Source organism: Ursus maritimus, unplaced genomic scaffold (genome assembly GCF_017311325.1).
Source record: "Ursus maritimus isolate PB19 unplaced genomic scaffold, ASM1731132v1 scaffold_22, whole genome shotgun sequence".
Lineage (NCBI taxonomy): Eukaryota > Metazoa > Chordata > Mammalia > Carnivora > Ursidae > Ursus > Ursus maritimus.
Window position 1 is genome coordinate 19,573,981 of NW_024424675.1, and position 26,128 is coordinate 19,600,108.

The 26,128-nt window shown below is 51.1% G+C and overlaps 2 protein-coding genes across 4 annotated transcripts; one reads left to right on the forward strand and one right to left on the reverse strand.

Annotated features, from left to right (window-relative positions):
- Nucleotides 1-20,960, reverse strand: VPS16 (VPS16 core subunit of CORVET and HOPS complexes). Its single transcript, XM_040638068.1, has 24 exons — nt 20,819-20,960; nt 6,652-6,740; nt 6,331-6,428; nt 6,121-6,249; nt 5,899-6,043; nt 5,678-5,793; nt 5,460-5,582; nt 5,062-5,117; nt 4,621-4,710; nt 4,419-4,513; nt 4,238-4,314; nt 3,643-3,774; nt 3,419-3,546; nt 3,256-3,291; nt 2,954-3,062; nt 2,648-2,782; nt 2,444-2,552; nt 2,255-2,352; nt 2,062-2,169; nt 1,651-1,728; nt 1,381-1,550; nt 1,204-1,300; nt 404-507; nt 1-288 (listed from the first exon to the last, which is right to left on the reverse strand). The coding sequence occupies exons 1-24, from the start codon at nt 20,869-20,871 to the stop codon at nt 144-146; spliced, it is 2,520 nt and encodes an 839-aa protein (XP_040494002.1). The 5' UTR covers nt 20,872-20,960; the 3' UTR covers nt 1-143.
- On the forward strand, nt 20,763-26,128 carry PCED1A (PC-esterase domain containing 1A). Of its 3 annotated transcripts, none has more exons than XM_040638070.1 (8): nt 20,763-20,780; nt 21,747-21,891; nt 22,413-22,492; nt 22,603-22,841; nt 22,942-23,092; nt 23,218-23,464; nt 25,129-25,404; nt 25,743-26,128. In XM_040638070.1, the coding sequence occupies exons 2-8, from the start codon at nt 21,768-21,770 to the stop codon at nt 25,988-25,990; spliced, it is 1,365 nt and encodes a 454-aa protein (XP_040494004.1). In that variant the 5' UTR covers nt 20,763-20,780; nt 21,747-21,767; the 3' UTR covers nt 25,991-26,128. The 3 variants fall into 3 exon arrangements, with proteins under 3 accessions (XP_040494004.1, XP_040494005.1, XP_040494003.1); XM_040638071.1 differs by lacking the exon at nt 20,763-20,780 and adding an exon at nt 21,028-21,433 and having other exon boundaries at nt 25,333-25,404; XM_040638069.1 differs by lacking the exon at nt 20,763-20,780 and adding an exon at nt 21,030-21,433.

Genomic DNA, 26,128 nt, shown 5'->3' on the forward strand with positions numbered 1-26,128 from the left:
TAAAATGTCCCAACTTTATTTACAATCAGACCCCCAGCTCCCACCCCACCCCAGCTCAGCTTAGCTCAGCTCTGAAGAAGCCTGGATAAGCAGTGACGATTCTGCCAAGCCTAGAGCTCAGGGAGACATGCAGGGTGAGCCCCTCACTTCTTCTGGGCTTGTGCCCTAGTCCGCTGAATCTTGTCGGCCGTGGCCGCATCTGTGGCTCCAGTGCAGTGGGACAATACGAGGGTCAGCTCTGCTTCATTCCGGTGCTCAATGGCCACGTCTGCGGCCTGAGCCACATCCCTGTAGTTTGAGCAGGAGGGGAGATGGTGTCGAGCTGCCCAAGGGCACAAACCGTGCCCCTCATCAGCCCCCTGGCTCAGCCACCCAGCACCCACAGGGCTCTCAGCTGACGCACCCAACGAGAAGCAAGGCCTTGACCTTCTGCTCAGGACCCACGCGGGAGGCATACTTCTTGGCCTCATATTTGTTGTGTTGCTTCATGCAGATCTCAACAAAGGGCTTAGGAGAAGGTGGGGAGAAGGAGAAGATAAGGCAGAGCCTTGCCGTCCTCTCTTGTGAGCAAAAGCCCACTGGACGCATGGACCCTGTGTATTTCATACACTCTTCAGTGTACATAATCCCATCCCACCCCTGCCCTGCCACACATACAACAGTTGTGATCTCAGCAGTCTCAGGGCAGGAATCACCTACACCACAGATCTGTTAGAGCCTTGAGACTGGTGTATGTCCCTGTGGCCACTCCACCGTCCGTGGCTACCCTCGTACAATAGGAGTCCTTTGCCTTCTCAGGACCTCTGTTTTCTCTCACGGCTGCCCTTATCCCACCTACCTGCCACACCACTGAACCACGTGCCACAGAAAACAAACCCCCTCGGTCTCCTCCACTGCCTCCCGGACATGCCCTCCCAGTGCCCGCCCCCCCCCCCACACAAAACTTTCCCTTAGGCACACAGTGCCCACTGGGGGCCTCCTTGGGGAAGGCAGTTCATTCCCTCTCTGGTCAACACCTGTGGGCTAACTCGGACCCACTCGCCCACAGACCTGGCCCACGAGTGTGCGGAGAGGGGAAGCACCCGTTAACTATGTGGGAGGGCTGAACAGAAGCAGGAATGGGCCATCTGCCTGTCTCTGGGCCTGGTCCCCCCCAGGACTACTCCCTCTGGGTATGAGGCAGACACAGGGCCCCAGCCTCACCAGGTAGCCAATGGGCGATTTCTTGCTCTTAGAAAACTTCTCTAGCTCCTCCCAGTCTTCCAGATCTGCCAGGGCAGTCAGCTTCAGCCACCAGAGCCTGCAGGGAAGCTGGGCTCGCAGGTGTTGCGGGACGGGCAGGCAGTCCCAGGACCTACCTGCAGCCCGGGCCTCACCTACCTCTTGTCCGGAATGCGGAAGTCACGTGCCAGCTGCTCTGCACGCTTGCTGTGGCCACCGAGGACGAGGGTGGTAACCGTGTCGTGCAGAGACAGGTCCACGAAACGGCCCCCCAGCTCGTCTTCCAGGCGCCGCTGCAGCCGCAGGAGCCGCATTTGATCCTCCGTGGCCTGGGACAGAGATGAGGCCAGATGGGGCGGGATGGGGCCAACAGGGACAAGGAGGCAAGACCGAGAGCAGAGGAGGTTCTCAGAAAAGCGTAAGGCAAACCTTGGCTGCGAACTCATTCTTGGCCTTGTAGAAGGCATCAGCTGCCGTCTGCAGAGCTGCGACTCGCCCCTCGATACGCTACAGGGGCAATCAGGGAAGCCTGAGCTCATGGCACCAAGGAAATCAGCCTTCCCCATTAGGGCTACACTTCTCTCCCTGGTCCCTGTGCCCAGGGTTGCCAGGGCCAGCCTTACCCGCTGGGTGCACCACCCAAGTGTCCCTAGTGGGTAGGCTAGCTCCTCTGGGACTGACCACCATCCTGGCCTCATATCCTCTCCGACTCTCCCACCACAGTGAGGACCAGACAGGGTGTGCAGCGAATAGGAGGCCCAAATGCCCGGAGAAGGAGCCCGACCAGCAGCCCGGCCCTCGCGCCCCGCCCCCCCCGCCCCCCCGCCGTGGACCTCAGACCTCCTCTGCAGCATAGCTGGCTCGGACGTGGAAGCTGCCCAGCTCCTGGTGGTTGTCATCCTGGTTATAAAGGTCCTTCAGTGTCTCTAGCTCTTGATGTTTACAGAACTGGGGCCATGGACAGGCAGGCAGTCAGCAAGGCCAACTCAGGGGCTCGGGAGGCTCCAGCCCTACCCCTGCCCAGGGCACACACCTGTCGGTACAAACTCAGGGCCATGGGCTGGTTCCGAAGAGTCATGAAAAAATCTCCCCGGTTTAGCTCATTCTTCAGGTGCAGTAACACCGTGAACACTAAGGAACGATAAGGTGGCATGGGGACTCCGGCCTTGCCCCGAGCTTAGCCCTGAGGCCCCAGCCTTGCCCTCCCTCAAACACTGCTTACCCAGATCAGTGTCCCCACTCTCGATGGCCTTGCTCAGTGCCAGTTTGCTTCTCTTCATCTTTAGGAGAAGGGGTACCTGCTCCCCAGAGCGTGGCTCATACTCCAGCAGCTGTGGGGTGGGGAGAAAGGCACAGAGAGAAGGAGCTGGCCTCGGGGCCTCTAATACCGATGTCAGAGCATCTGGGGAGGGCTGGGCGCCCACACCTTGATGGCCAGCTCTGTGCGGCCACAGCCATAGGCCCGCGCAGCAATGTCAGAGTAAGAGACACCTGGCGTGTCCCCCAGCTTCTGGTTAATGGCCCGAGCAACATCCTCGTCGGACACATCCTTCTGTTGCACCTGCAGATAGAGGGGGTTGTCACACACACCTGGATCTCACCCTTCACCCCCCTAACTCCCACTGGCCCTGGATCAAGACCTCCCCCTTCAGCTCTACACTTCGTTATTTCCCACATCTCACCGGGGCCTGGAATCCTCTAAATAACTTTGAAGCCCGCCCTACGTCCTCACCTTGTAGCAGGCCCAGTGGGCCAGGATCCTGCTGACGCCCTGCACTTCAGGAAGGCGCAGGTACTCACAGATCTGGATCGCCAGAGGGTAAAGCCTCCGCAACACCAGCCTGGCAGGGAAGGGGATAAAGGGTACGGGGGTGAAGTGGGATAGAAAGAGAGGGCAGAGTGGCCCCAGCCTGTAAGTCAGGCCTCCCAGCAGCCAAAGAAATGGGTGAGGAGCAGTGACCACAAGAACGCACCAGGGGCTGTAATGCCTGCCCACCTAGAGCCCTCCTCCCAGAACCCCGGGCCTTGCTGTACCTGTCCAGCAACACCTGGATGGTGAGCTGCTTATATCTGCATTTTACTTGGTTAAGGATCCAGCTGGGGTATGAGCCCTATTTGCCAAAGACTTGCCTCAGCCCCTTCCCCTTCCCCCCGCCACCACTGGCTATAAATATCCTTGCAGCTCGCTTGAGGATACTGGCTGTAAGTGAGGGGGATCCCGATGTGGTAGTCCCGAATGGCATTGAGCACACGCAGGTCCTGACACATGCGTACGAAGCTGTCAGGTGGAAATCTGTCGAGGAAACACTTTCCAAAGGAGGCCGCCTGAGAAGAGCCAGAGGGCAATAGAGGAGCTCTTACCCCCTGCCCCACCCCCCTTGCCCAGCACCTCCTCCCCCCAGCCCCACCGGCCAAGCCAACCCTGAGCAGACTCTTCTGCATGTCTGGCCGGTGCTCGTGTCCCGCAGCCTCAATGCACTGCTGCACAGCCTGGGTCAGCTGCCCCAGCTCCTGGATCTCCCGGAGGTACTCATCTGCCTTCTGGCTCTCCTTCTGGGTGGTGGAGGAAGGGTGCCAGGGATGGGGTGCCATGATAGAGAACACCCCCATGTCTGGTCCCCCACCCCTCTGGGCTGTGGTTCAAATGGGCTGGTATGGAGGGGCTGCAGACTCCAAAGCCCAAATTCCCTCAGCCCCCAGTCCACCCGAGGTACCCATATATCCCCCGCCATATCCACCCACAATTGCTGGCAAGGGGCCTTGACGGCAGCCCTGACTGGTGCCTGGGCTGGGGATCGTAGGGGTTCCCTGCACCTCCTCATCGCCACACAGAGGACACCGTGTCACTTCAGTCTACCTGAGCTGGTTCTCCCCAGCCCAGTGTCCTGCCTGGATTCCTCTCTTGACAAGTGGCACCTGGCTGAGTCTACCATGCCCAGGCAGGGGCATGGGGCTCAGCCAATTAGGAAGGGGAAGGAGAACATCCTGGGGCCCAGGGAGAAGCCTAGGGCTTTACCTCGTACTCTTTCTGGGCCTCCAACAATAGTGCTCCAGGGGCCATCGAGGCAATTTTGAAGATCTCCTCACTGGCCACTAGGGGAGGGAGTCGGTGAGGGCTGGGAGGGCAGGGAGCCCTCAGCACTGCCTCAATGCCCTGATCCTGCCCTGAATCACATGGTACCCTGTAAGGGCCTCACCTGGAACCTCATGCAGGAACTCGTGGGTGCTACGAGAGAAGATGCGGACCCCATCCAGCTCAGGTACCAGGTAGGAGTCTTCGTCCAGCACAAACCTGAGCTTGGTCAAGGTTCCCAAGAGCACCCGGAAATGGGGCCGGGCAGGTGACCCTCCCTCTCTTCCTTTCCCCTCCCACCCCCACAGGCAGCCCTCCAAGGATACTGGATGCTCTCAGGTGCGTCACCCACCACCATCAGCCGCCTCTCCCAGGCCACCACGACAGCCCTCTCTTTGCTGCGAGGACGGCTGCACCTGTGGGCAGCATCACACACACATCTGGGACACACACAGGACACTGAGCCCACAGACACATCTCCCACCTTCCCACATCCCTGCTTACATTGCTTTGCCTTGGGACAGCCCTGCACATGCGTGCTGCCCCTTATCCCGTTCCTCTGACTGACATCTGCTTCCCTCTCCCCCTGGGATGTCAGCTCCCAGGGGCATCTGGGGCCCCCAGGGGGGCAGAGGTTTCCCTCAAGTATGCACTGGCAGAGATGATAAGATGCCAGCTCCACCTGGCTTGGCCAGTAGACAGGATGAATCAAGGTGTCCCAGGAAACAAGGCTGCACCCACCCCCCAACATAACATCCCATCCTCACCAGACCATCTGCTTCGGGGGGGCCCGGATGTTGCAGTTGAACTCACACAGCTTCTCCTGAAAGGGTGCAGGGAACATCACGGCCATGTCCTGGCAGTCACCAGTGTCTGGTTCAAACGCTCTCGCCCTGGGGCGCCTGGGTGGCTCAGTCGTTAAGCAGCTGCCTTCAGCTCAGGTCATGATCCCAGCATTCTCGGATCGAGTCCCGCATCGGACTCCCTGCTCAGCGGGAAGCCTGTTTCTCCCTCTCCCACTCCCCCTGCTTGTGTTCCCTCTCTCGCTACCTCTCTGCCAGAAAAATAAATAAAATCTTTAAAAAAAAAAAAAAGCTCCTGCCCTACCGCTAACGGATCTGTCCTGGACAAGGGAGGATGCCCCCACATTGTCCCAGGATCACACCTTGAGTGACGCCGTCCCCATCCAGATGTAGCCCGTGTCTGTGAAGAGTGCCAGGTGTCGGTAGGTGAAGGAGACCGCCATCTGCAGGAAGCTGCTCACTCCAGGGGCCAGGCCAGGGGGCGTCTGGGACAGGCCAGGGAGGACACCAGATATTTTCTCAGCGCTTCCCCCACTGCCTCCCCCACCCCTTCCATTTCACTCCCACTCAGGACCCTCACCACTGCCGAGCAGGCTGCATGGTCGAGAAGGTAAAGATCAGGCCCCACAGCCAGAAGAATGTGTGCAACTCGGTCCTGGCACAGTGCGGTCCAGCACGAGGGTGCACTCTGCAGACCTGTGGCCAGGGAAGAGGACAACTTCAGGATGTCTCTCTTGGCCCCCCGGTCTGGAGACACGTCTGTGGGTGCTGAATGGCTGTCTCAGGGATGTCAGGGCTCACCTGGCACCTCTGGCATCCGGCGAAGTTTGAGATCACCCACATTGGCACTGAGGGTAAAGCGGTGGGCCCCAGTAAGGATGGCCACCCCTGAACCAAACTCAGTGTGGAAGATCCGTGCGTCTAGAACCCGGTTCTGCAGCACCTCCTGGGGAGAGGGGCCGTGGGTTGAGGGAGCCAGAGTCACAGACTCCATCCCTTTCCCCAGCCCCCCGCGTCCCCTACATTGCCCATGCTGAAGTGTCTCCGGAAGTCGCCATGAAGCCCGTAAACCAGCACTACACCATCCTCCTGCACGCAGAGCAGCTCCTCCTCAGCTGACCAGCCTAGGGACACCACGGGCCCGCTCTTCCACTGTAGAGGAGAGGGCGGTTCCTGAGGCTGTCCTTGGGACACAGACCCGGCCTAGCCCCCGGGGGGATCGGGAGTGCTCACCAGCAGACTGGCCAGAGGCAGGCCGGAGGCAGAATAGATCTCAAGCACTGGCCGTACACTGGCCGCCTTCTCCTTCCGCCACGGGTTCCTCAACAGTGCTGCAGTTTAAGAAGAGATTTTCTGTCCAGCTCCCCAGGCCCACCCCATAGGAAGCAAGCTTCATGAGAACCAAAATTTAAAGCATTTCAGCAGGGGGTGAGAAGTGGGGGAACAGGGGTGGCCACATTAGCAAGAACCACCCGACAACAAGGCCTCCAGGAATCATGCACCTCGAGTTCACCTCATTGTCCCAGAACATGCAGTGGCAGAGGGGTAACATACCAATGGGGCCCCCATAGGGAGCAGCGGCTACCAGGCAGTCCCTGAGCTCCTCCTTCAGGTCCCAGTCCATGCTGTACAGCTCATATTTCCTGCCCACAGAGAGGCAAGCAGAAATTAGCCTCCTCATGACCCTGCATCCAGATGGAGTGAGCCCAGAGGAACCCCTAAAGCCTCCATTTGTCCTTCACAGGGCAGTCAAGGCCCCCCACAGGTGGGAGAGGGTGATGACTAGAAACAGCTTGGGCAACTGACCACATGCATGCTTAGGGACAGCAGGCGACAGAGCGGAGGGTGTTGGCAGGGCAGGATGTGGTTCGTAGAGCAAGTGTCCAAGGATGGCAGGAGCTCCTGGCACAAGAGATAGGGTGTATGGCCAACATCCAGGGCATAAACTAAGGTAGGACTAGGGTGGGGTGGCTGGCTTTGGCCCGCATTAGCAGGAAATAAGATCCTCTAAGCTGGGGGGGGGGAGTGTCTTCTATTTCTGCTTCTTTTTTTTTTAAGATTTATTTTATTTATTTGACAGAGAGAGAGACAGCCAGCGAGAGAGGGAACACAAGCAGGGGGAGTGGAAGAGGAAGAAGCAGGCTCCCAGCAGAAGAGTCTGACATAGGGCTCGATCCCAGAACACCAGGATCACGCCCTGAGCCGAAGGAAGACACTTAATGACTGAGCCACCCAGGCGCCCCTCTATTTCTGGTTCTTAACACCAAAGCAGGTTGTGGGCTTTAGAGCCAGGGGTTCCCTTCAATGCTTGCTGATAATGAACTCTGTTTTAGAGGCACTGAGTTAGTTAGGAGTGCTTGTAAGAAATCCCAGAGGAGGTCTCCGGTGAGTCCAGAGCTGGGAGGACAGAGTCCTGGGCTGGAGATGTCAATTTCTGAATGCTCAGCTTATGGGAGGTAACAGAAATCCAAGCTGGCATGAGATGACTGCAATCTGAGACAAGCATACGTTGCCAAGAGTGTGTGTGGCGTGAAGACAGAGTAGGAGGCCTGAGGCATGCCATCATTTGATGACTGGAGGTGGGGACAAGGAGACGGAAAAGGAGTGGGCACTATCCCAGGAAGCCAAGAGAAAGCAGTGTTTAAGGGGAGTGTTTCCTCCAGTATCATTTCAGGAGCCTTCTTGATAAGAATCAGAAACATGCCTACCATTATTTTCTATTTGACATTTTTCTTGGGATTCTAGCAAAATTAATTTAAGGAAAAAAATTTAAAAGAGGTTTATATTTTGGAGAAGGAGTGAGTTTGCTGCTATCACAACTAATGTGATTGTCTACTTAGAAAATCCAAAGCACACTATGGAATAATGAACAAAAGAGCTCAGGAGGGCAATCAACAACCTATCTATTTTCTATACTGATAAATTTTCTATTGTCATAGCAAGAATCAATTAGAATATGACTTTAAAAGACCCTAATCATGATACCAATAAAATGATGATATGCAAGAATAAAGCTAACAAAAGTTTTTACAGAATACAATCATGGGGGGGTGAAGAGAGGCAAACCAGGAAACAGACTCTTAACTACAGAGAACAAACTGAGGGTGACTGGAGGGGAGCAGGTGGGGGGCGGGGCTGGAGTGGGGGGGTGGTTAAATAGGTGATGGGGATTAAGGAGGGCACTGCTAAGATGGGCACCAGGTGTTTTCTGTAAGTTATGAACCACTAAATTCTACACCAGAAACTAACATTACACTGTATGTTAATGAACTGGAATTCAAATAAAAACTTGAAAGAAACATAAATTAATAAAGTTTAAAAAAATCAAATCAAATAAAAGTTTACTCAAAGATATAGAAAACATGGAGAAACATTCCAAAATGATCTATGAATGCAAAGGAATTCCAATAAAAACCACTCCCAATTTCTGGGGGTAGGAAGCACAAACTGATTCTTTTTTTTTTTTAAAGTAGGCTCCACACCCAGCATGGGCCCAATGCAGGGCTTGAAATCATGACCCTGAGATGGAGACCTGAGCTGAGATCAAGAGTTGGATGCTTAACTGACTGAACCACCCAGGTGCCCCAGCACAAACTGATTCTAAAACTCACTTGCAAAAAAAAAAACAAAAAAAAAAACCAATTATCATTTTAAACAGAAAATGTTGAAAAATATTTTAAAATATTTTGAAAATAAGAGAACAGATATATGTCAGATATCAAATACACTATATAAACTAAAGTTAATTAAAACTGTTGTTTTGGCACAGGAATAAGCAAATAGATTGATTGAAGAAAAGAGTCCAGACAAGAACTGGGAATTGAGCATGTAATAAAGATGGCATTTCAAATTGTTGCAAATTGATACTTGAAATGAGACAATGGGCCATATGGGAAGGATTGCAATAAACTATTTCATTACTTAATCTCTACAATAAAATATTTTCCAGATGGAATTCAAGATTTAAATGTTAAAAAAAAAATAAAGCCATATCAGAACAAATCGTGGCTATTTTTACACCCTCAAAACAGAAAAAATTTCTAAGCATGATATATAACCCAGAAGTCACAGAAAAAGAATGAGTCTAAATAAAAAGGACTTCTGTAGACTTCTATATAAAAAGGGGTAAAAACAATATATATGTTTTATATTTGCTTCTATTTGAAAAACAAGAAATTCTGGAAAGATTTCTAAGAATCTAGTAACTAGTTACTGGTAGGTGAGGGCATGGAATCAGTTGAATAAGGACAGGGACAGAATGAGACTTTGAGTTTTTAAATCACATTAATGGTTATTTATTAAAATGATTAACATTAAAAAACTTTTATACATTAAAAAAATCCGTGGAAAACAAACTAGGAAGACAAACAATGAAAAGGGGGAAAAACGTGACACATGTGAAAAACAGGTACTTTTCTTAAAAATACAAAAAGCTCTAAGTAATTTAAAAAATTTTTTAAAAAAGATTTTATTTATTCATTTGAGAGAGAGAGGGTACAAGCTGGGAGGAGGGGCAGAGGGAGAGGGAGAAGCAGACTCTCTGCTGAGGAGGGAGCCCAACGCAGAGCTCCATCTCGGGACCCTGGCATCATGACTCCAGCCCAAGGCAGACGCCCAACGGACTGACATACCCAGGTGCCCCAGCTCTAAGTAATTTTTAAAAATGAAAATAAAACCAAAAGAAAAATGGCCAAGGGCTATAATCATATTATTTTATGTGAAAATATTTAAAAACTAAACAAGGGCACCTGGGTGGCTCAGTCAGTTAAGCATCTGCCTTAAGCTCAGGTCATGATCCCAGCATCCTGGGATGGAGCCCCACATCAGGCTCCCTGCTCAGCGGGGAGTCTGCTTCTCCCTCTCCCTTTCCCTCTGCCCCTGCTTGTGCTCTCTCTCTTGCTCACTCTCTCTCAAATAAATAAATAAAATATATTTTTTTAAAGATTTTATTTATTTATTCGACAGAGATAGAGACAGCCAGCAAGAGAGGGAACACAAGCAGGCGGAGTGGGAGAGGAAGAAGCAGGCTCACAGCGGAGGAGCCTGATGTGGGGCTCGATCCCATAACGCCGGGATCACGCCCTGAGCAGAAGGCAGACGCTTAACCGCTGTGCCACCCAGGTGCCCCAATAAATAAAATCTTAAAAAAAAAAAAAAACCTAAACATAAAATCCTTGAGAAAATAGAGGCTAACAGTTTTATAATGTGAACTATGGAAAAGTCTTTCAGAGCAAGATACAAAACCCAGAAATTATCAAGGAAAAGAATGATAAATTGTATTACATAAAAATTAAAATTCTGTATGTTAAAAATGAATACATAAGAGTCAAGTGACCTATACAAGGAGGAATTTGTAACATTTCTAACAAAGGGTTAATATGGAGGCCACGTAAAGAGCTCCTTTACACACCAATGCAAACAACAATGGAAAAATAGTCAAAGAATACGAAGACATATCTAATGACCATGTAAATATGAATTTAAAATTATTTTTTATGTTTTGACCATCTGAATGACAAAAAAATAAGGGGATAAGAACATCAAATATTGTGGAAGATGTGAAAAACGAACACTTTCCCACATTATTAGGTGGGTGTAAAAATTGGTTCAGCATTTACGGAAGAAAATGAAGTGCTATCTATTCAACTTTTAAATGTGTGCACCCTCTGACTTAGCAATTCCCTTCTAAGAGTCTCACTTATAAAACTACTTGCACAAGTGCACAAAGGTATGAATTCATTGCAGCACTATTTAAAATAGTTCTCTTCAAATCCTGGAAAAACCTCCTTTAAGATTGGGACTGGTTAAATAAACTATGGGATGCCCGTTCTGGGGAATATTATGTGGCCATTAATAAGGTGAGTCTGTGTACTGACATGAAATGATCTCTAGATGTCCTGTTGGGGGAGGGGGGAAAGGTAAGCAGCAGCTCAATAGGAACCATACGAACCCATCTATTTTATACACAAACTAAGCACATATTTTTGACACGCCTACTTACGTATAACAATGTATGTGTGTGAATAGACAGAAAAACGCTCGGAGCACGAGGCTGCACTGAGCCAGACAGTGGTTACCTGTGGAGGGTGGTGAATGGAGGGACGTTGGAGAACCGCTCATTTTCAGACTTTTGCAGTGCCTGGATGTGTGATAACACATCAGCATTTTTTTATATTTTGTTACTAAAATCGTTGCATGAAAATCTGATGGGAAAGCAGATGCTCACACAGACCTAGCATGTCAGTTATCAATTTATTGCCACTCAGCTCCAAATTCCCCCTCCTGTACTGTGGGAGCGGACGGCATTTATTTATGCCTTTCTCCTTCTCCGTTGAGTGTGATCTTAATGTTTCTCAGTAGAGGGCGCTTGGAGGGATGCCGCCGGAGGAAAGGGCTCTCTAACGGCTTCCCATCCAGGCAGAGCCCGCCGGCCGCCAGGGTGTGAGGACATCTGGCGGTCCTCCGCCTCAGTCATGCAGCAGCAACCTCAAAGGCTCGCCTGGAATGGTGATCACCTTCCCATGGCTCCCTGGACACACACCACACCCCTAGTCTCCTGCCCACACTGGGCTCTACTTCCAAGGCTGCCAAGATGCCTGATCCCAGGGCTACTCTGCCTGTGACCTTGTGTTTCCACAGACACCCCCCCCCCCGCACACCTGTGCACCCAACCACCGCTTGTGGCTTAGCGCACAGACCCCACGTGTTCCAGGCTGCCCATCTGCACCAGCAGCCCCATTCCATCGCATGCCCACACGCTTGGCCACCAGCTGCAGCTCGCCTGCCTCCCTGTACCTGTGCACCCCAGAGAGTTGTTTCTTGCTTGCCTGGCAACTGTGGACCAGCTCTGGCCCAGGCAAACCAGTGAACTTCTCTGCTTCCCAGTGATCTGCAATTTTATTTTCGCACGCAAGATCTGAACCCCAACATGGGGCGGGGCTTCCCTTCCAAGCGTGTCATTCCTTGGGTGCTCTCCCTCAGCCCGAGGTGATCATACAAAAGTTTCTTATATCTTACTCTTATCACAGTTTACTAATTCTTTATGTTTATCAAACTTTCTCCATTTAAGTCTCCTGACTGAACCCACATTAATATAAACTTGGGGCAGGGAGTGGCCCAGAAGACAGCCCCCTAAAGATGCGATCTGGGGATTGGTTTGGTTGCATGCTTGGGTCTGAGTGCAGTACTGAGCTCCCGGTCATGGGAAACGAATGCTGGTCACCCATTAAATGCAGCAGCATCACGATTAATCAAGCCTGCAGTTTGCTGTGGTGAAATGCCAAGTCAAACATGTCCCTTGGGAGTGACTTCTGTGCCTGACCTTGGGCTAGATCATTTTGAGTGCACCTGAACAATTACAAAGAGAAAATGACAAGCTTGGGTCCATTAACTTTAAGCTCAAGTCATGGCTCTGAGAAGCAGAAAGCTTCCATCACAGCCCTAAAAGAATCTCAGTTCTTACAGCCACGCGGCTGCTACTGGTAAAAAGCAAACACAAAATTTAATTGCGTGGGTTGTTAGATTATAACAGTTGAATTCACCAACACACCATTTTCCAAGTGAAAGTTAACAGCATTGATCGGGACAAGAATTGGATTTTGAAACTTAGAAACAGTGCAAGTAGCTTGCCTTTCCGTGTCCAGGGAGACTAGCCTTCGGCTGCCTGCAAACCCTGTGATAACCTCACTTGGGGTAGATGTCTTGGGGAGCTTCCCTCCCCAAGGCTGACCTGGCTGACACTACTGCTGAGTGGCTGATATGCCAACAGCAGAGACTAATATCTGGTCCCAATTTGGCACCATTCCTGGGGGGACCAGCCTGCAAGCTGACTACATATGACTCTACAAGGGAGGATGTGACCATTAGCATCCAAACCCACTGGTCAATCTCAACCTCACTCATAGTGGACAAGCCGATGTAAGATGCTTCCAGACATGATGCTGTATAAATATCACAGCATCACCTATGAGATGTTTCTGCCAAAAATGTTCACCCTGCATCTACTCAAGCCTCTAGATCTAATACACAGTTTCAGGAAATACAGGTTATGATGGAAAATAAAGTTCAAAGGCACCGTAGGGAAGCAATGGGACAAATCCAGAAAGTAATTTGGTCTCTTAAACAAGTCAATGTCATGAAAACAAAAGGTAAGGGTGGGAGTGGGGACAGTAATGTTCAAGCTCACAAAAGACTTAATTAAGAGCGGTAAGCAAACGAGTAATTCTAGTTTGGGTCTTGATTTGAACAAACCGGTTACAAAAAGACACTTTGAAGACAACTGGAGAAGTGTGAATAAGGGCTGGTTGTCAGATGATTTTAAATGTTAATTTTATTAGATGTAAAAGAGTATTGCAGTTTTATAGAAAAGACTGCATTTTTGTAGGAAAAATGTCATTTTTTAAAAAGTAACACACATTGACGTTATATCTGTAATTTATTTTTTTTAGAAGATTTCAAAGTAATCTCCATCCCCCACGTGGAGCTCTAACTTACAACCCTAAGATCAAGAGTTGCATGCTCTATTGAATGAGCCAGTCAGGCACCCCTGCAATTTAAAACAGAAAGGGGCACCTGGGTGGCTCAGCGGAGCGTCAGACTCTTGGTTTCAACTAAGGTCATGATCTCAGGGTCTTGGGATCAGCCCCGTGTCAAGCGCAGTGCAGAGTCTGCTTGTCTTTCACCCTCCCCCTGTGCCCCCCCCATGCACCTCTCTCTCACCCCCAAATAAATAAAATCTTTTTAAAAAAATAAAATACAACAGAAAAAGTATTTGATTGAAAAAATGTGTCTGGAAAAAAAATAAATAAACGTGTCTGGAGTTGGCTTTTAAATAGTCCCAAAAAAGTGTGTGTAAGAGGAGGAAGGGAAAGATGAAAAGGAAATGACAAAGTGTGGATCTTTACTGCAGCTAGCTGAGGGGTACATGGGTGGTCACCAAATTACTCTTAACTATGTTTATGTATATTTGAACTTTTTCTTAATGAAATATTTTAACTTCCAAAGTGCTGAAGCAAATATTGCAACACAACAATTTTTAAGCCCAAGTGATGATGCTGGGTATTCACTCTACTCCTCTACTTCATTGTACACCTGAAAATGTTCCTAGTAAAAGGGTAAATTCAATTCCCAAGAAGTGAGGACGCATCTTTTATCCAGTGTTCCAGGGACTGAAGCTCAGATGAGGCCTGAGATCTGTCCACTGAAGTGACAGAATGTCACTAAGAACAGGGCACTCAGACCAGAGTGAATGGTCAGTGGGAAGAGAGAAAACAGAAGCAAATGCAGACGGCGGTCTTTGGACGTTTGGCTGGCGTGGGGAGGAGAAAGATGGGGTGAGAAGGAAGGACATGTGGAATGGGGGAGTTTATTTTTTCCTTTTTTTTTTTTTTAAGATTTTATTTATTTGTCAGAGAGAGAGAGAGAGAGCACAAGCAGGGGGAGCAGCAGGCAGAGGGAGAAGCAGGCTTCCCGCTGAGCAAGGAGCCTGATGCGGGGCTCGATCCCAGGACCCTGGGATTATGACCTGAGCCGAAGGCAGATGCTTAACTGACTGAGCCACCCAGGCGTTCTGGAGGAGTTTATCTTTTGTTAGGATGGGGAGATACAGATCAAATTTCTAGGACCCATCCCAGAGATAAGGGAGTACTCTGGCCGTGGAAGCTTCACGTAGCCAGCATCTCAGGTGATCTTGATGCTAGGGGTCCTGGACAACAGGTGGAGAAACACTGTGGCTGAGGGAGGGTGTGGGTGGATGGCATATGGTTTCTGAGAGAACAGGGAGACAGGGGCACATCACCGGGTCAGGTTTGGTAGGGGGAAGCCTAGCCCCTTCTATGCAGATTTCCAGGTGTCTCGATGACTTCCAGTTCTCTCAGAAGTACAAGGTGAAGTCAACTGTTGGCAGGAGGGGCCAATGAGACTATGATTTTCAGTATTTCCAAATTATTTTAATTGTTTCTTTGTGTAATCTTTTAAAAGGAAAAGTAGAGCCCTTGTGATGAGTGTAGGCTGACCCCCCATAAAAATACTATGAGGGCCCAGTTGAGGCTGGTGGGCATCGATTTACTGTAGTCCCAACCTGCCTGTGTGTGGCCTGCCTAGCAGCACTCAGCAGCGGCCTAGGCACAGGTAGAGACAGTGAGTGGCTGGTGCACTGGGAGGTGGCTCTGTGCCAGGCAGGTGCAAATGATGGACAAAGGAGCAAGGCTGTCAGGGAAAAGGCAAGAAACTGAAATGACTGACTGTGGCTGTCCTCCAAGCTGGACAGGGAGGGACACATTTATAGAAGGGGGCTCTGCACACGGATACGAAGAGAACAAAGGGTTCCAGGGATGGGGGTCCCAGTGAGGTTGAAGGACAGGTCTATCAGGAGGTACCAGAGTATCAGTGAGGACAGAAGCTTACAGTCAGACAGGGGGCTGCCTGAATCGAATGTTTCAGCAGCAAAGCAATTCTGGAAGAGCACAGGTGCAGGGCGGAGGGTGGCTGATGTAGATAAAATCACTTGAGAGGAGCTCATGGAGCCGTGAAGCCAGGTGGCCACAGAAGTCACCCTGGAAAGTGGCAAGAGGTAGGATGTGCAGAAGGCTGTCCAATCAGTCATTGAGGGATGTGGCTCAGGAGGCCGGCAGCAACACAGACCTGCCTGGGAAGGAGGCAGAGCCCCCTCTAAGGGGGACAAGAGGGGCACCTGGGTGGCTGTCGTTAGGCGTCTGCCTTCCGCTCAGGTCATGATCCCGGGGTCCTGGGATCAAGCCCCACATAGGGCTCCCTGCTCAGTGGGGAGCCTCTTTCTCCTTCTCCCACTGTCCCTGCTTGTGTTCCCTCCCTTGCTGTGTCTCAATCTGTCAAATACATAAAATCTTGAAAAATAATAATAATAAGGGGGCCAGAAGTAAGGGTCAGGGAGTGAAGAGCAACAAAACAAGGACTACCTCCCCATCCATTGATGTAAAGAAAGCTTCTCAGGGACAGTCGGGTGACTCAAGCTGTGCCTGAAGGGTGGCATGGGGTATGGAGAAGCAGAGTGAAGGGCAGCAGGGAGGGTGGCCTCTCGGAAGAGTACAGGGGTGTGGACTCTTGTAAGGACAGCCATACCTTCAATGAGGAAGGCCAGTCATATCTTTCTCCTCTACTCCCAGATCCCAGAAGTGGAAATCTCAGCAGCAGTAAATGGACCCTGGATTCCAATACCAGGAAATCACTAAGCCTAGCAGCTCTCATAGCCTCAGTTCCAGCCCCCTCCAGGAAACACTGAAGAAATCCCTATGGCTGTACAGTTGAACTTCTGGAAAAGTACGCTCCACCACAGTGCAAGCAGAGCCCTGGGGTGAAAATAGATGATCTTCAGCCTTTGCCTCCAGGATCCAGACTGGACTACTGGACCACTGGGGAAGAAAGGCACATCAGGTCTAGCCTTGGAGAATAATCTATTTATTCCAAAATCTTCAAGCCCAAGAGAGCCCATCATCACCCCTGAAATCCTTTGGCTGCAATTTGCCTCAAAAATAAATACTATTGGGGCGCCTGGCTGGCTCAGCTGGAGGAGCATGCAACTCTTGATCTCAGGGTTGTGAGTTCGAGCCCCACGTCGGATGTGGACATTAATTAAAAATAAAATCTTAAAAAAACAAAAATAAATACTACTGAAGAACTCCTGTACATTGTTGCTGGAATGTAAAATGATGTAGCTGCCAGGGAAAAGAGTCTCATGGTTTTTCAAATAAATACAGAATTACATGTGATCCAGCAATTCTATTCAGGGTATATATCTAAAAGAACTGAAAGTAGTCTCAAAGGGACATTTGTACACTCATGTTCATAGCAGCATTATTCATAATAGCCATGAGGTAGAAGTAACCCAAGTACCCACTGATGGATGACTGAATAAATAAAATGTGTTATATACCTACAATAGAATATTATTGAGCCTTAAGAAGGAATGAAATTTTGATACAGGCTACAATATGGATAAGCCTCGAGGACAGGACAGTATGCTAAGTGAAATAAACCAGTCACAAAAAGGCAGATACTGTAGGCTTCCACTTATATGAGCTATCTACAGTAGTCTAATTCATAGAAACAGAAAACAAAATGGTGGCTACCAGGGCTAGGGGAGGGGAAAAATAGGGAATTACTATTCAATGGATATAGAGTTTCAATTTGCAAGGTGAGAAAGTTCTGGAGATTTCATTGCACAACATGAATGTACTTAACACTACTAGACTATGCTTTAGAATGGTTAAGGTAGTAAATTTTATGTTATATATATTTAACCATGATTTTTTAAAGATTTATTTTTATTTTTTATTTTTGGGGGGAGGGTCAGAGGGAGAGGGAGAGAGAGAATCTCAAGTAGACTCTCCACTGAGCAGGGAGGCTGAGGCAGGGCTCGCTCTCACAGCCCTGAGATCATGACCTGAGCTGATATCAAGCGTTGGATGCCCAACAGACTGAGCCAGCCAGGCGCCCCTAGCCACAATTTTTTTAAACGTTCACGTTTAGGGACACCTGTCTGCCTCAGTCAGTAGAGCGTGTGACTCCGCTTTTGGGGGTGTAAATTCAAGGCCCACGTTGGGTATAGAGATCACTTAAAAATAAAATACTAAAACAAGTTTGTGTTTATATGTTACCCATCCCCCCCCCCAAAAACCCTACTAAAATAGTCAATCTCTCTTCTAAGAAGAGTTTCCGGCATACATAATGTATCTTGTCTCCTTTCCCTTACCATAAGGGATGTTTCTACTAAAGTACTGAAACAATGTGTCCAAAATCAAGCTAACCCTTCCCCCACAAAACTCTCTTCCTTTCACATCTTAAGCCAAAAACCCAGTCATCCTCAATTCCTTGCTCTACCTCCTTCCTATCCAATGCAACCCATCACAATCTCCTTTGATTTTGTCCCCTAAATACTTCTCTGATGAATCCCCTTCTATTTCCAACATTACTGCCCCAGTGCTCCCCACCATCAACTTCTCCCTGACCTATTCCACCCTTGCCTCCATATTTGCTTGCTCCTTCCAAAAGGAACTTATTTACACACACACACACACACACACACACACACACACACACTTCTGGCAATCCAGCCACACTGGCTCTCTTTGTTTAGATGACTGACAGTGTCCTAGTCTTTCTAGCCTCAGGACCTTTGTATATGCTCTTTTTCATCACACTCCCTGCACCTACGTTTACTCATCTCCTGGATGGGGTATTATTGTTTCCTTCATTAAGTCTTCTTTACCTATAACCTCCCAGTCTATTATGTATACTCTCTTGGCCCTTATATTTCTCCTTTACAGTGATTATGATTAAACAAACACTGAGTCATTAATGGTTATCAACGGTCTCTCCTACTGGTGGTAAGCTTTATGAGAGCAGACAGGGTCCATGTCTTTTTATTGGCTGATACACATTCAGCCCTGCAAAGGGTTGGGCAAAATTAATAAACAGGATTAATTCAAGTTCGGTTTTTAAGATAAAAATGGCTTAAATTCTGGAGCCCTATAAGAACTAGTAACCATGCTCTCTCTTACCCTTCCCAAATTCAGTGAGCTTTCCAGAACATTACTTCCATCACAAAAGAACCTGTCCTGCAGACAGGACATGAAATGCAATGCTTGTATCATTCATTCACTTACTGGAACATGTCTTGGCATAAAGCTATGCACAAACATGAATAAAACCAAATAGCTGCATTTAAAATATTTCCACTCCGGTGAAGCTAGAATATGCTATATGTTTTCCTGTTTAAAAAACAACAACAACAAAACAACCAAAAACCCTACACTTTAACACACGTTCTAGAAGAACACTGGATTCAAAGCCTGGCTCCACCACTTACTAGTTGTGTAACCTGGCCACCTAACCTCTCTGTGCCTCAGTTTCCTCATCAGTAAGATGGGGCTAATAAGGATACCTAACTCATGGGGTTGTGAGACAAACTAGTCAATACACATAAAATACTTAACATAGTGTCTAGTACACAGAACGGCTCAACATCTGATAACAAAAATCATATATCCTCCACAGCAAGGCTTATACTTCTACTCTTTCTGGCAGCACAGCACAGGTAAGGGGAGGCTAGCCAGACAGATCACGTCTATGGCAGGCACTCAACACTCACACTCATTTAAAACTTTCCTGGTGTATCAACAAAGCTAAGACTGCATGTGATAAACAGGAGCTCTGTGGTAATGAGGTCAATGTCTTTAGCATTCTCTGATTTAACAAACCTTTGCAGGCCACATGTATTCTCCAAAGTAATATAAGTTAATAATTTTAAAAGTGTATGATGTATGAAACACTAAGTTACATAGCTACTTTTGTCAAATGACATACCTTCTCCACAAAAGCAGCTGAAATCGTTGTTCCTTCCTACTGACTTCACTGCTTTTTAATTAAATTTCTGCATTTTTTTCATATTGCATATTTTATATGCATATTTATAAGAGATAAGAATTATAAATAAACAACAAATGCAACGGAGCTCTAAAAATTGCCATAAAGCATCTGTTCATCTTGGAAGTGTTAAGAGCTGACATTCTGTGTATCAAAAATCACATTGAAAAGTTTTAACACGTGAACAAAAATGGTATACAGTTTCCCTAACACAAAAGAGTACTTTGTATTGAAATACGACCCCAATGCAATAGTTGAAATCAATAAAGTATTTTTAAAACTTTATTGGGCAACTACTGCATAATAGTCACTGTTCTAAAGTTGCATTGGACGTATAAACAGTCTCAGCCCTCGAGGAACTTAGTTTAGCAAAAGAAACCTATGCAAATACTGCCCTACTGTGCCGTTCATAACAGACCATAACACTGGGCCTGTGAGGCCCAAAGGAAAGTCAGCTGACTCTATTGGGATTGGATCAGGGAAGGTTTCAGAAAGAACCCTTGAACTAAGTAAGACCTAAAAGATGAACAAAAATTCTCCACTGAGACAGAGGGCAAAGGCAGTACCCACAGAAGGAACTGCAGGCTGGCTGCAAACATGGGAAACATCATGGTGTACTGAGGTCCTGTAATTCTGTGCAACTGGAATAAAAGACTTGGGTAGGAGAGGGGCAGATGGAGCTGGAGGCAAATAGAGGCTGACTTGGAGATGGTCCAATAGAAGGAGTTTGTATTTTACCCCACAAAGAAGCGACGCCACTGAAAAATCCTTATCAGGGTAATGATGTGATCGGTTTACACTTCACATCAATAGTTTAGGACTCTAGGACTCCCGTGAGAGGGTTACCCTTAGCTGAGGGTCCTCACTCGCGCTGCCCCTGGATTCGGCCCTTTCTCCCAGTTTGCTGTTATCCCGCCCGCCGTGCGATCCCGCCTCCCGTGGAGCGCCCCTGTAGTCTGACTTTGGCAGCACTTCCCCGCAGCAGACTGGACACTCGCTGTCACCCGCAGGCCGTCTCCCTCAACGTGATCAGAGCATCCTTCAGGAGGCTGACAGATCTGAACTTCAGCTTTGGGGTCTGCCCCCAGTCGTGTGACCGCGGTGTGATTGCCTCAGTTTCCTTCCTGGAGCTGGGGAAGGCCCGGCCCCCTGGCCATTAAGCGGCTGTGCGTTAAGTGGTAGACGCCAGGAGAGAGCCGGCGAGGGGCGGACCCCAGCGCCCACAGTGACGGGGGCGCGCGCCGCCGGCTCCGCCTGAAGACTCAAGCCGGCGGGCGAGCGGGGTAAGCCGGGCCGTGGGCGGGAGGGCGGGGCGGCTCACCGGTAAAAGGCAGAGTCCCCGAGCGGGTTCCAGTTCGCCGTGTAGCAGTCCATGGCTGGTGCAGGCGGCGGCTGGGAAACGCCGAGGGGACAACCGCCTAGCACGGGCTCCGGGCCGGCACTTCCGCTTCCGCCCGTCCGGGTCACGTGGCGAGGCTGCCGCTACGGCCATCACCACTGTGGGCAGCTGCATTCGGCCGTCGCCGCGCCCCCGCCCACACCCGGGCCTCGTGCCCGCCGGGGTGGGCCCGGCCCTGGCTCCTGTCCCCCGCCGCTGCCACCCCCGCCGCCTTCCTGTGCGCTCGGGCGCCGGGGGTCGCGCAGGGCGGGACATGGGTGACCGGAAGTGGAAGCTGTGAGCGTCGCCGCCCGGGGCGCCGAGGCCCGAGGCGCCGTCGGGGCCGCCGCGACGCACGCATGGAGAACGCTGGGCTCCGGGCTGCGCACCGACGGCTAACCGGGACGCACGGGTTCTGCCGGGCGCGGGCTGTGCAGAACCGACTGGCCTCCCGGGGCGCGGGAACATGAGGCTAGGCCCGGAGCCCTCAGAGGGCGAGGCGCGCGGTGCGCGGGCCTGTCCCGGGCGTGGGTGAACGGTGCGGAGCTCCGGGACTCGGTAATTGGCGCTAGCGGGCGCGCGCATGCGCGGGGCGGCGGCGGGCACGTGGCGGGGCTCTGGGCGGCGCCGCGCGGGAAGCGCCTCGGTGCCCTGGTGGCCCGCGGGCTGGCGACCCCCTGCCTCTGGTGTCAAGTGGGACCGAGGCAAGGCGCCACCACCATGGGCCCTACTCTGCCGTGGCCACCTCGCTTCTGTAGCCGTGAACAGCTCGGGAGGGGCCGGCGCAGATCTCATTTATCGCGGGGCGGGCCCTGGGGCCGACCTGTCCTGAGTCCCCGCCCGCGCGCAGCTTAGTGGCCTCTCCCCGCAGCCCGCCATTGACAGCGGCGGCATGGTCTTCTGTCTGGAGAACGAGGAGCCGCGCCTCCCTCTACGAAGCGCCATGGTACACTTCCAGGCCTCGGAAGTCCAGCAGCTGCTACACAACAAGTTCGTGGTCATCTTGGGGGACTCAAGTGAGTGCCCCTCTAGGTTCACACTACCCAGCCCCGCACCTTCAGTCTGTTTTCTATGACTGGACCCTTTGTCACCATCCCAAACCTCCTTTCTGACCCTTAGTCTGCTCCAGCCCAGTAGGTTTTCTGTTTATTTCCCCATGCACCATCCACAGGTGTCCTGACCCATGTAGTCTGTCACATTTTTTAGCCCATCCTTGCTCAGCATTTTTCTCCCTGACAGTCTCCCATACTTTCCTTCATGGGAGCAGTGGATTGTGCTGTCTCCTGGGTGACTTGGCCAACTTACTTCTGCCAGGTGATCTTGGGCCACTGTGTACTAAATTGGGGGCTGGTGCACGGCCAGAAGGCAGACGTAGTACCAGAATTTTTTTGGCTTCACCTTTTCTCTGCCTCTGTAATGAACTCCACAGAGGTGGTGTTGGGCAGCCCCAGCCTTGGGAAGATGGGAGGCCTGCACTTGGGAGGAGCTAGGGTGGGGTGAGGCTTGTCTTAGCCTCAGGGTCTCTGTCTCCCTGCAGTCCAGCGGGCTGTGTACAAGGACCTGGTGCTCTTGCTCCAGCGGGACTCACTGCTCACAGCCGCCCAGCTGAAAGCCAAGGTGAGGGAAGCTTGGTAGCCACGCCAGTGGTGGGTGGGCACAGACCCTGGCCTGGCAGGGTCTTCCTCCCTGGCATGGGTCTGACCAGCTGGGTGGGGGGGTGTGGGCAGGGGGAGCTGAGCTTTGAACAGGACAAGCTGGTGGCTGGGGGTCAGCTGGGCGAGCTACACAACGGGACGCAGTACCGGGAGGTCCGCCAGTTCTGCTCGGGTTCTGGCCACCACCTTGTGCGCTTCTACTTCCTCACCCGCGTTTACTCCGAGTACCTCGAGGGCGTCCTGGAGGAGCTGACGTATGGGCCTGCCCCGGACCTGGTGATCATCAACTCCTGCCTCTGGGATCTCTCCAGGTTGGGGCGGGGGGAGAGGGAAATACTGGTTGGGGGGTGGAGGTATGGCTCAGAGGCTATCCACCTTGTGCTCTTGCCCACCCTACGTGCTGTCCGACAGGTATGGCCGCTGCTCGATGGAGAGCTACCGGGAGAACCTGGAGCGGGTGTTTGTGCGCATGGACCAGGTGTTGCCAGATTCGTGCCTGCTGGTGTGGAACATGGCCATGCCCTTGGGGGAGCGCGTTACTGGGGGTTTCCTTCTGCCAGAGGCAAGTGACTGAGGCCCTTCAGGTTGGGGGAGGAGGCATCCTGAGGCAGGATGGTAGATAGAGGGCCTTCCCTCCCGACCCTGCTTCCTTGTGCGGCTCTTAGATGCTGCACTTTCTTAACTCAGCTCCAGCCCCTGGCAGGGTCTCTGCGGCGGGATGTGGTTGAAGGGAACTTCTACAGTGCAACACTGGCCGGGGACCACTGCTTTGATGTCCTCGACCTCCACTTTCACTTTCGGCATGCGGTACAGCACCGTCACCGGGACGGTGTCCACTGGGACCAACATGCTCACCGCCACCTCTCACACTTGCTTCTGACCCATGTGGCCGACGCCTGGGGCGTGGAACTGCCCAAGCGTGACTATCCCTCTGGTGAGCCCTACCACAAGGGGGTAGGAGAGTGATGCAGAGGGGGTTCTTAGAGCATAGGGCTCAGAAACAGAATAGGACAGAGGTACTCGGGGAGTAGAGGCCCCTTGAAGGACTTTTGTGGCTCCTGAGTGCACCTTTCTCATCCCCTGGGGAGGGTGAGAGCACAGGAGCAACATTCTGATCCAAGTTCTGATTCCATATGGTCTAGCCTGTAGTCATCTCTGTACGTGAATGAGTTTATGTAAGCTTTGAGCACATAAAGCAGTGTGTCAAAAGTCTCCTATCCCACAGATGAATAGGGAAGAAATGGGGGGACTTCTAGCTAGGCATGGGGGTGGGGGGGGTGGAAAGATGGAAATGGAGGAAGGGCAATCATGAGATGTTACAGAAGCAAAGAAGCCGTTCAGCTGTTTCTGTCAAGTCTGTCAGTTCCTGCCTGCTCTCAAAAGGAGCATGGTGGCTGATTGTTTCCATGTCTGCTTCCCCCCCGGATCATGTCCTCAAAGGGCAAGCTTCCTACCTTGTTGCCAGCTCATCCCTTTTGGCCTTGGTGTCTAGCACAATTGCTGTGTACATAGTACCTACGGGATAGTGTTTGTTGAGTTGGGGGCACAAGTCACGTTAGAAGGCTGTTCGTAGCAGCACTAGAGGGTGTGAGGGCACAGAGAGGCCAGGGATGTCACAGAGGTAAACTAGGACTTGACAGCCAGGAGTTGGAGCCTTGGGGAGGTGGATTATGGCTTTAATTATATAATGGTTTGGTTTCCTTGTTTTTTAGATGAGAACTGATCCCCAGCAAAGAGAGGGATGCTCTAATGGTTGTAAGGCTAGTTTGTGGTGGCTTAGGTCTTCTGCACCCAGTTTGGAGGTCCAGAAATAGGGATGTGGAAAGGAAGAGTTGGATGGGAGGATATGATTGGTGAGTTTGGTCCAGGCAGACCTCTGAGGTGCTGTGGAAATGTGCAGCGGATTTGGAGTCTGTGGGGGCCCCATTGCAGGTATGAGCATGAACTGTGAAGGAGAAAGCAGAACTGGGGCCGTGCTGTGGAATCAGAATGGAAGAGGGGCTGGTGGAGGAAATAAAAGGACCTGAGGGCAGAGGCATTTCAGGGGGGACAGAGACTATTGGCCATTTCATATGACTGTCAGGAAGAGAGGAAGTGGTTACATTTAGTCAGAATAGTGCTGAAGGAGTAGAATAGGGTTTAGAGGCAGGAGCAGCTGATGAAGGAATGGGAACTGGGCAAAATACTCCATATGGAAGTTTGGAAGGCACGGGACTGCTGGAAGAAGAGAATGACAGGATCTCTTCTTGTCCAGAGAGAAGACTTATTAGGCTCATTTGTTGGTCTGTGGGGAGCAGCTGGGAGAAGAAAAAGCTGTAGATACAGGAACTGGGCATACAAAGGGAGAAGGCTCTAGAGGGGTGCATGAGGTCAGAGCAAAGGCAGATCTGTGACTTTGAGAAAGACAAGGAAGAAAGAACGTACCCTGGGCTTGGCCTGAAATGAGAAAGAATGAGGAAGATGGGGTAGGAAGCAGAGGGTGCCCCCACCTGGTGGCTCTGTTCTCCAAGAGGAGGGAAGAGGTTTAGGAGTGTGGACAACCGGAATTCTGGGCAGGGTGGCTCTCAGGCCTAAAACAAACAACCATCCCGTTCTTAGACCCGTGGATTGAGGACTGGCCAGAGCTGGATCATCCGTTCCAGGGGAGCCATGGGCAGCCCCCAGACTTCGGGGAGCAGCTGGCCTTGCCCCCACCCCAGCTCTCTCCCCTGCCCCCTCCCATGCCTTTCCCCTACCCCATTCCTCAGCCCTCGCCACCTCCCTTGTTTCCACCCCTGCCCCAGGACACCCCTTTTTTCCCAGGCCAGCCCTTCCCACCCCACGAATTCTTCAATTATAATTCAACAGAAGACTTCTCGATGTCATCCCACTTAGGTAGGTGCCTCCACAGCCTCCCCTCCCAGCTCTCCCAGCCTCCCTGTGCACCTTCCCCAGCCTAGCCTCCCGTACCCAGAGGAGTTGGGTAGCTCCTTGTGCCCCCAGGATTGGGTTCAGTCACTGCTGGATCTACACCAACATCTGTAGACTCGTTAATCAACTCATTGATTGTCACAGTTTGCTGGTTTGGAGGTAGGGGAATGGTGTGGCCATCTGGTAGATGGGGAAACGGAAGCCCAGAGAAGCTCCTCCTGGAGAACTAAAACTGCCCGGAGGCAGAGCTGGGCTCACCTGCTCGGAAGCCCACTCTCTGATAATGGCTGGTTCTTTTGTAGGATGTGGCCCTGGAGTGAACTTTGTGCCTGGCCCCCTGCCACCTCCAGTCTCTGGCCCTATCCCCCATGGTCAGCACCGGGGCCCAGTGGTCCACCGGGGGATGCCACGCTGTGCTCCCAACAGCCCCTACCACGTGCCGAGGATGGGGGGGCCCTGCAGGCAGCGGCTCAGACACTCAGACAGACTGATCCACACAAACAAACTGGACAGACAGCCTCCTGCCCATTCGGGGACATGGCCTGGATAGACTGGATCTTGGACTGGGGCTGGATGTGCCAGTGGCCCTACAGGGCCTGCTTGCCACCCCCGGTGCTGGGTCAGGGTGTCTGTTATGCCTGGCATTGTTCTTGTCCATTGCTGTCACTAATAAAGGCATGGAAGAACA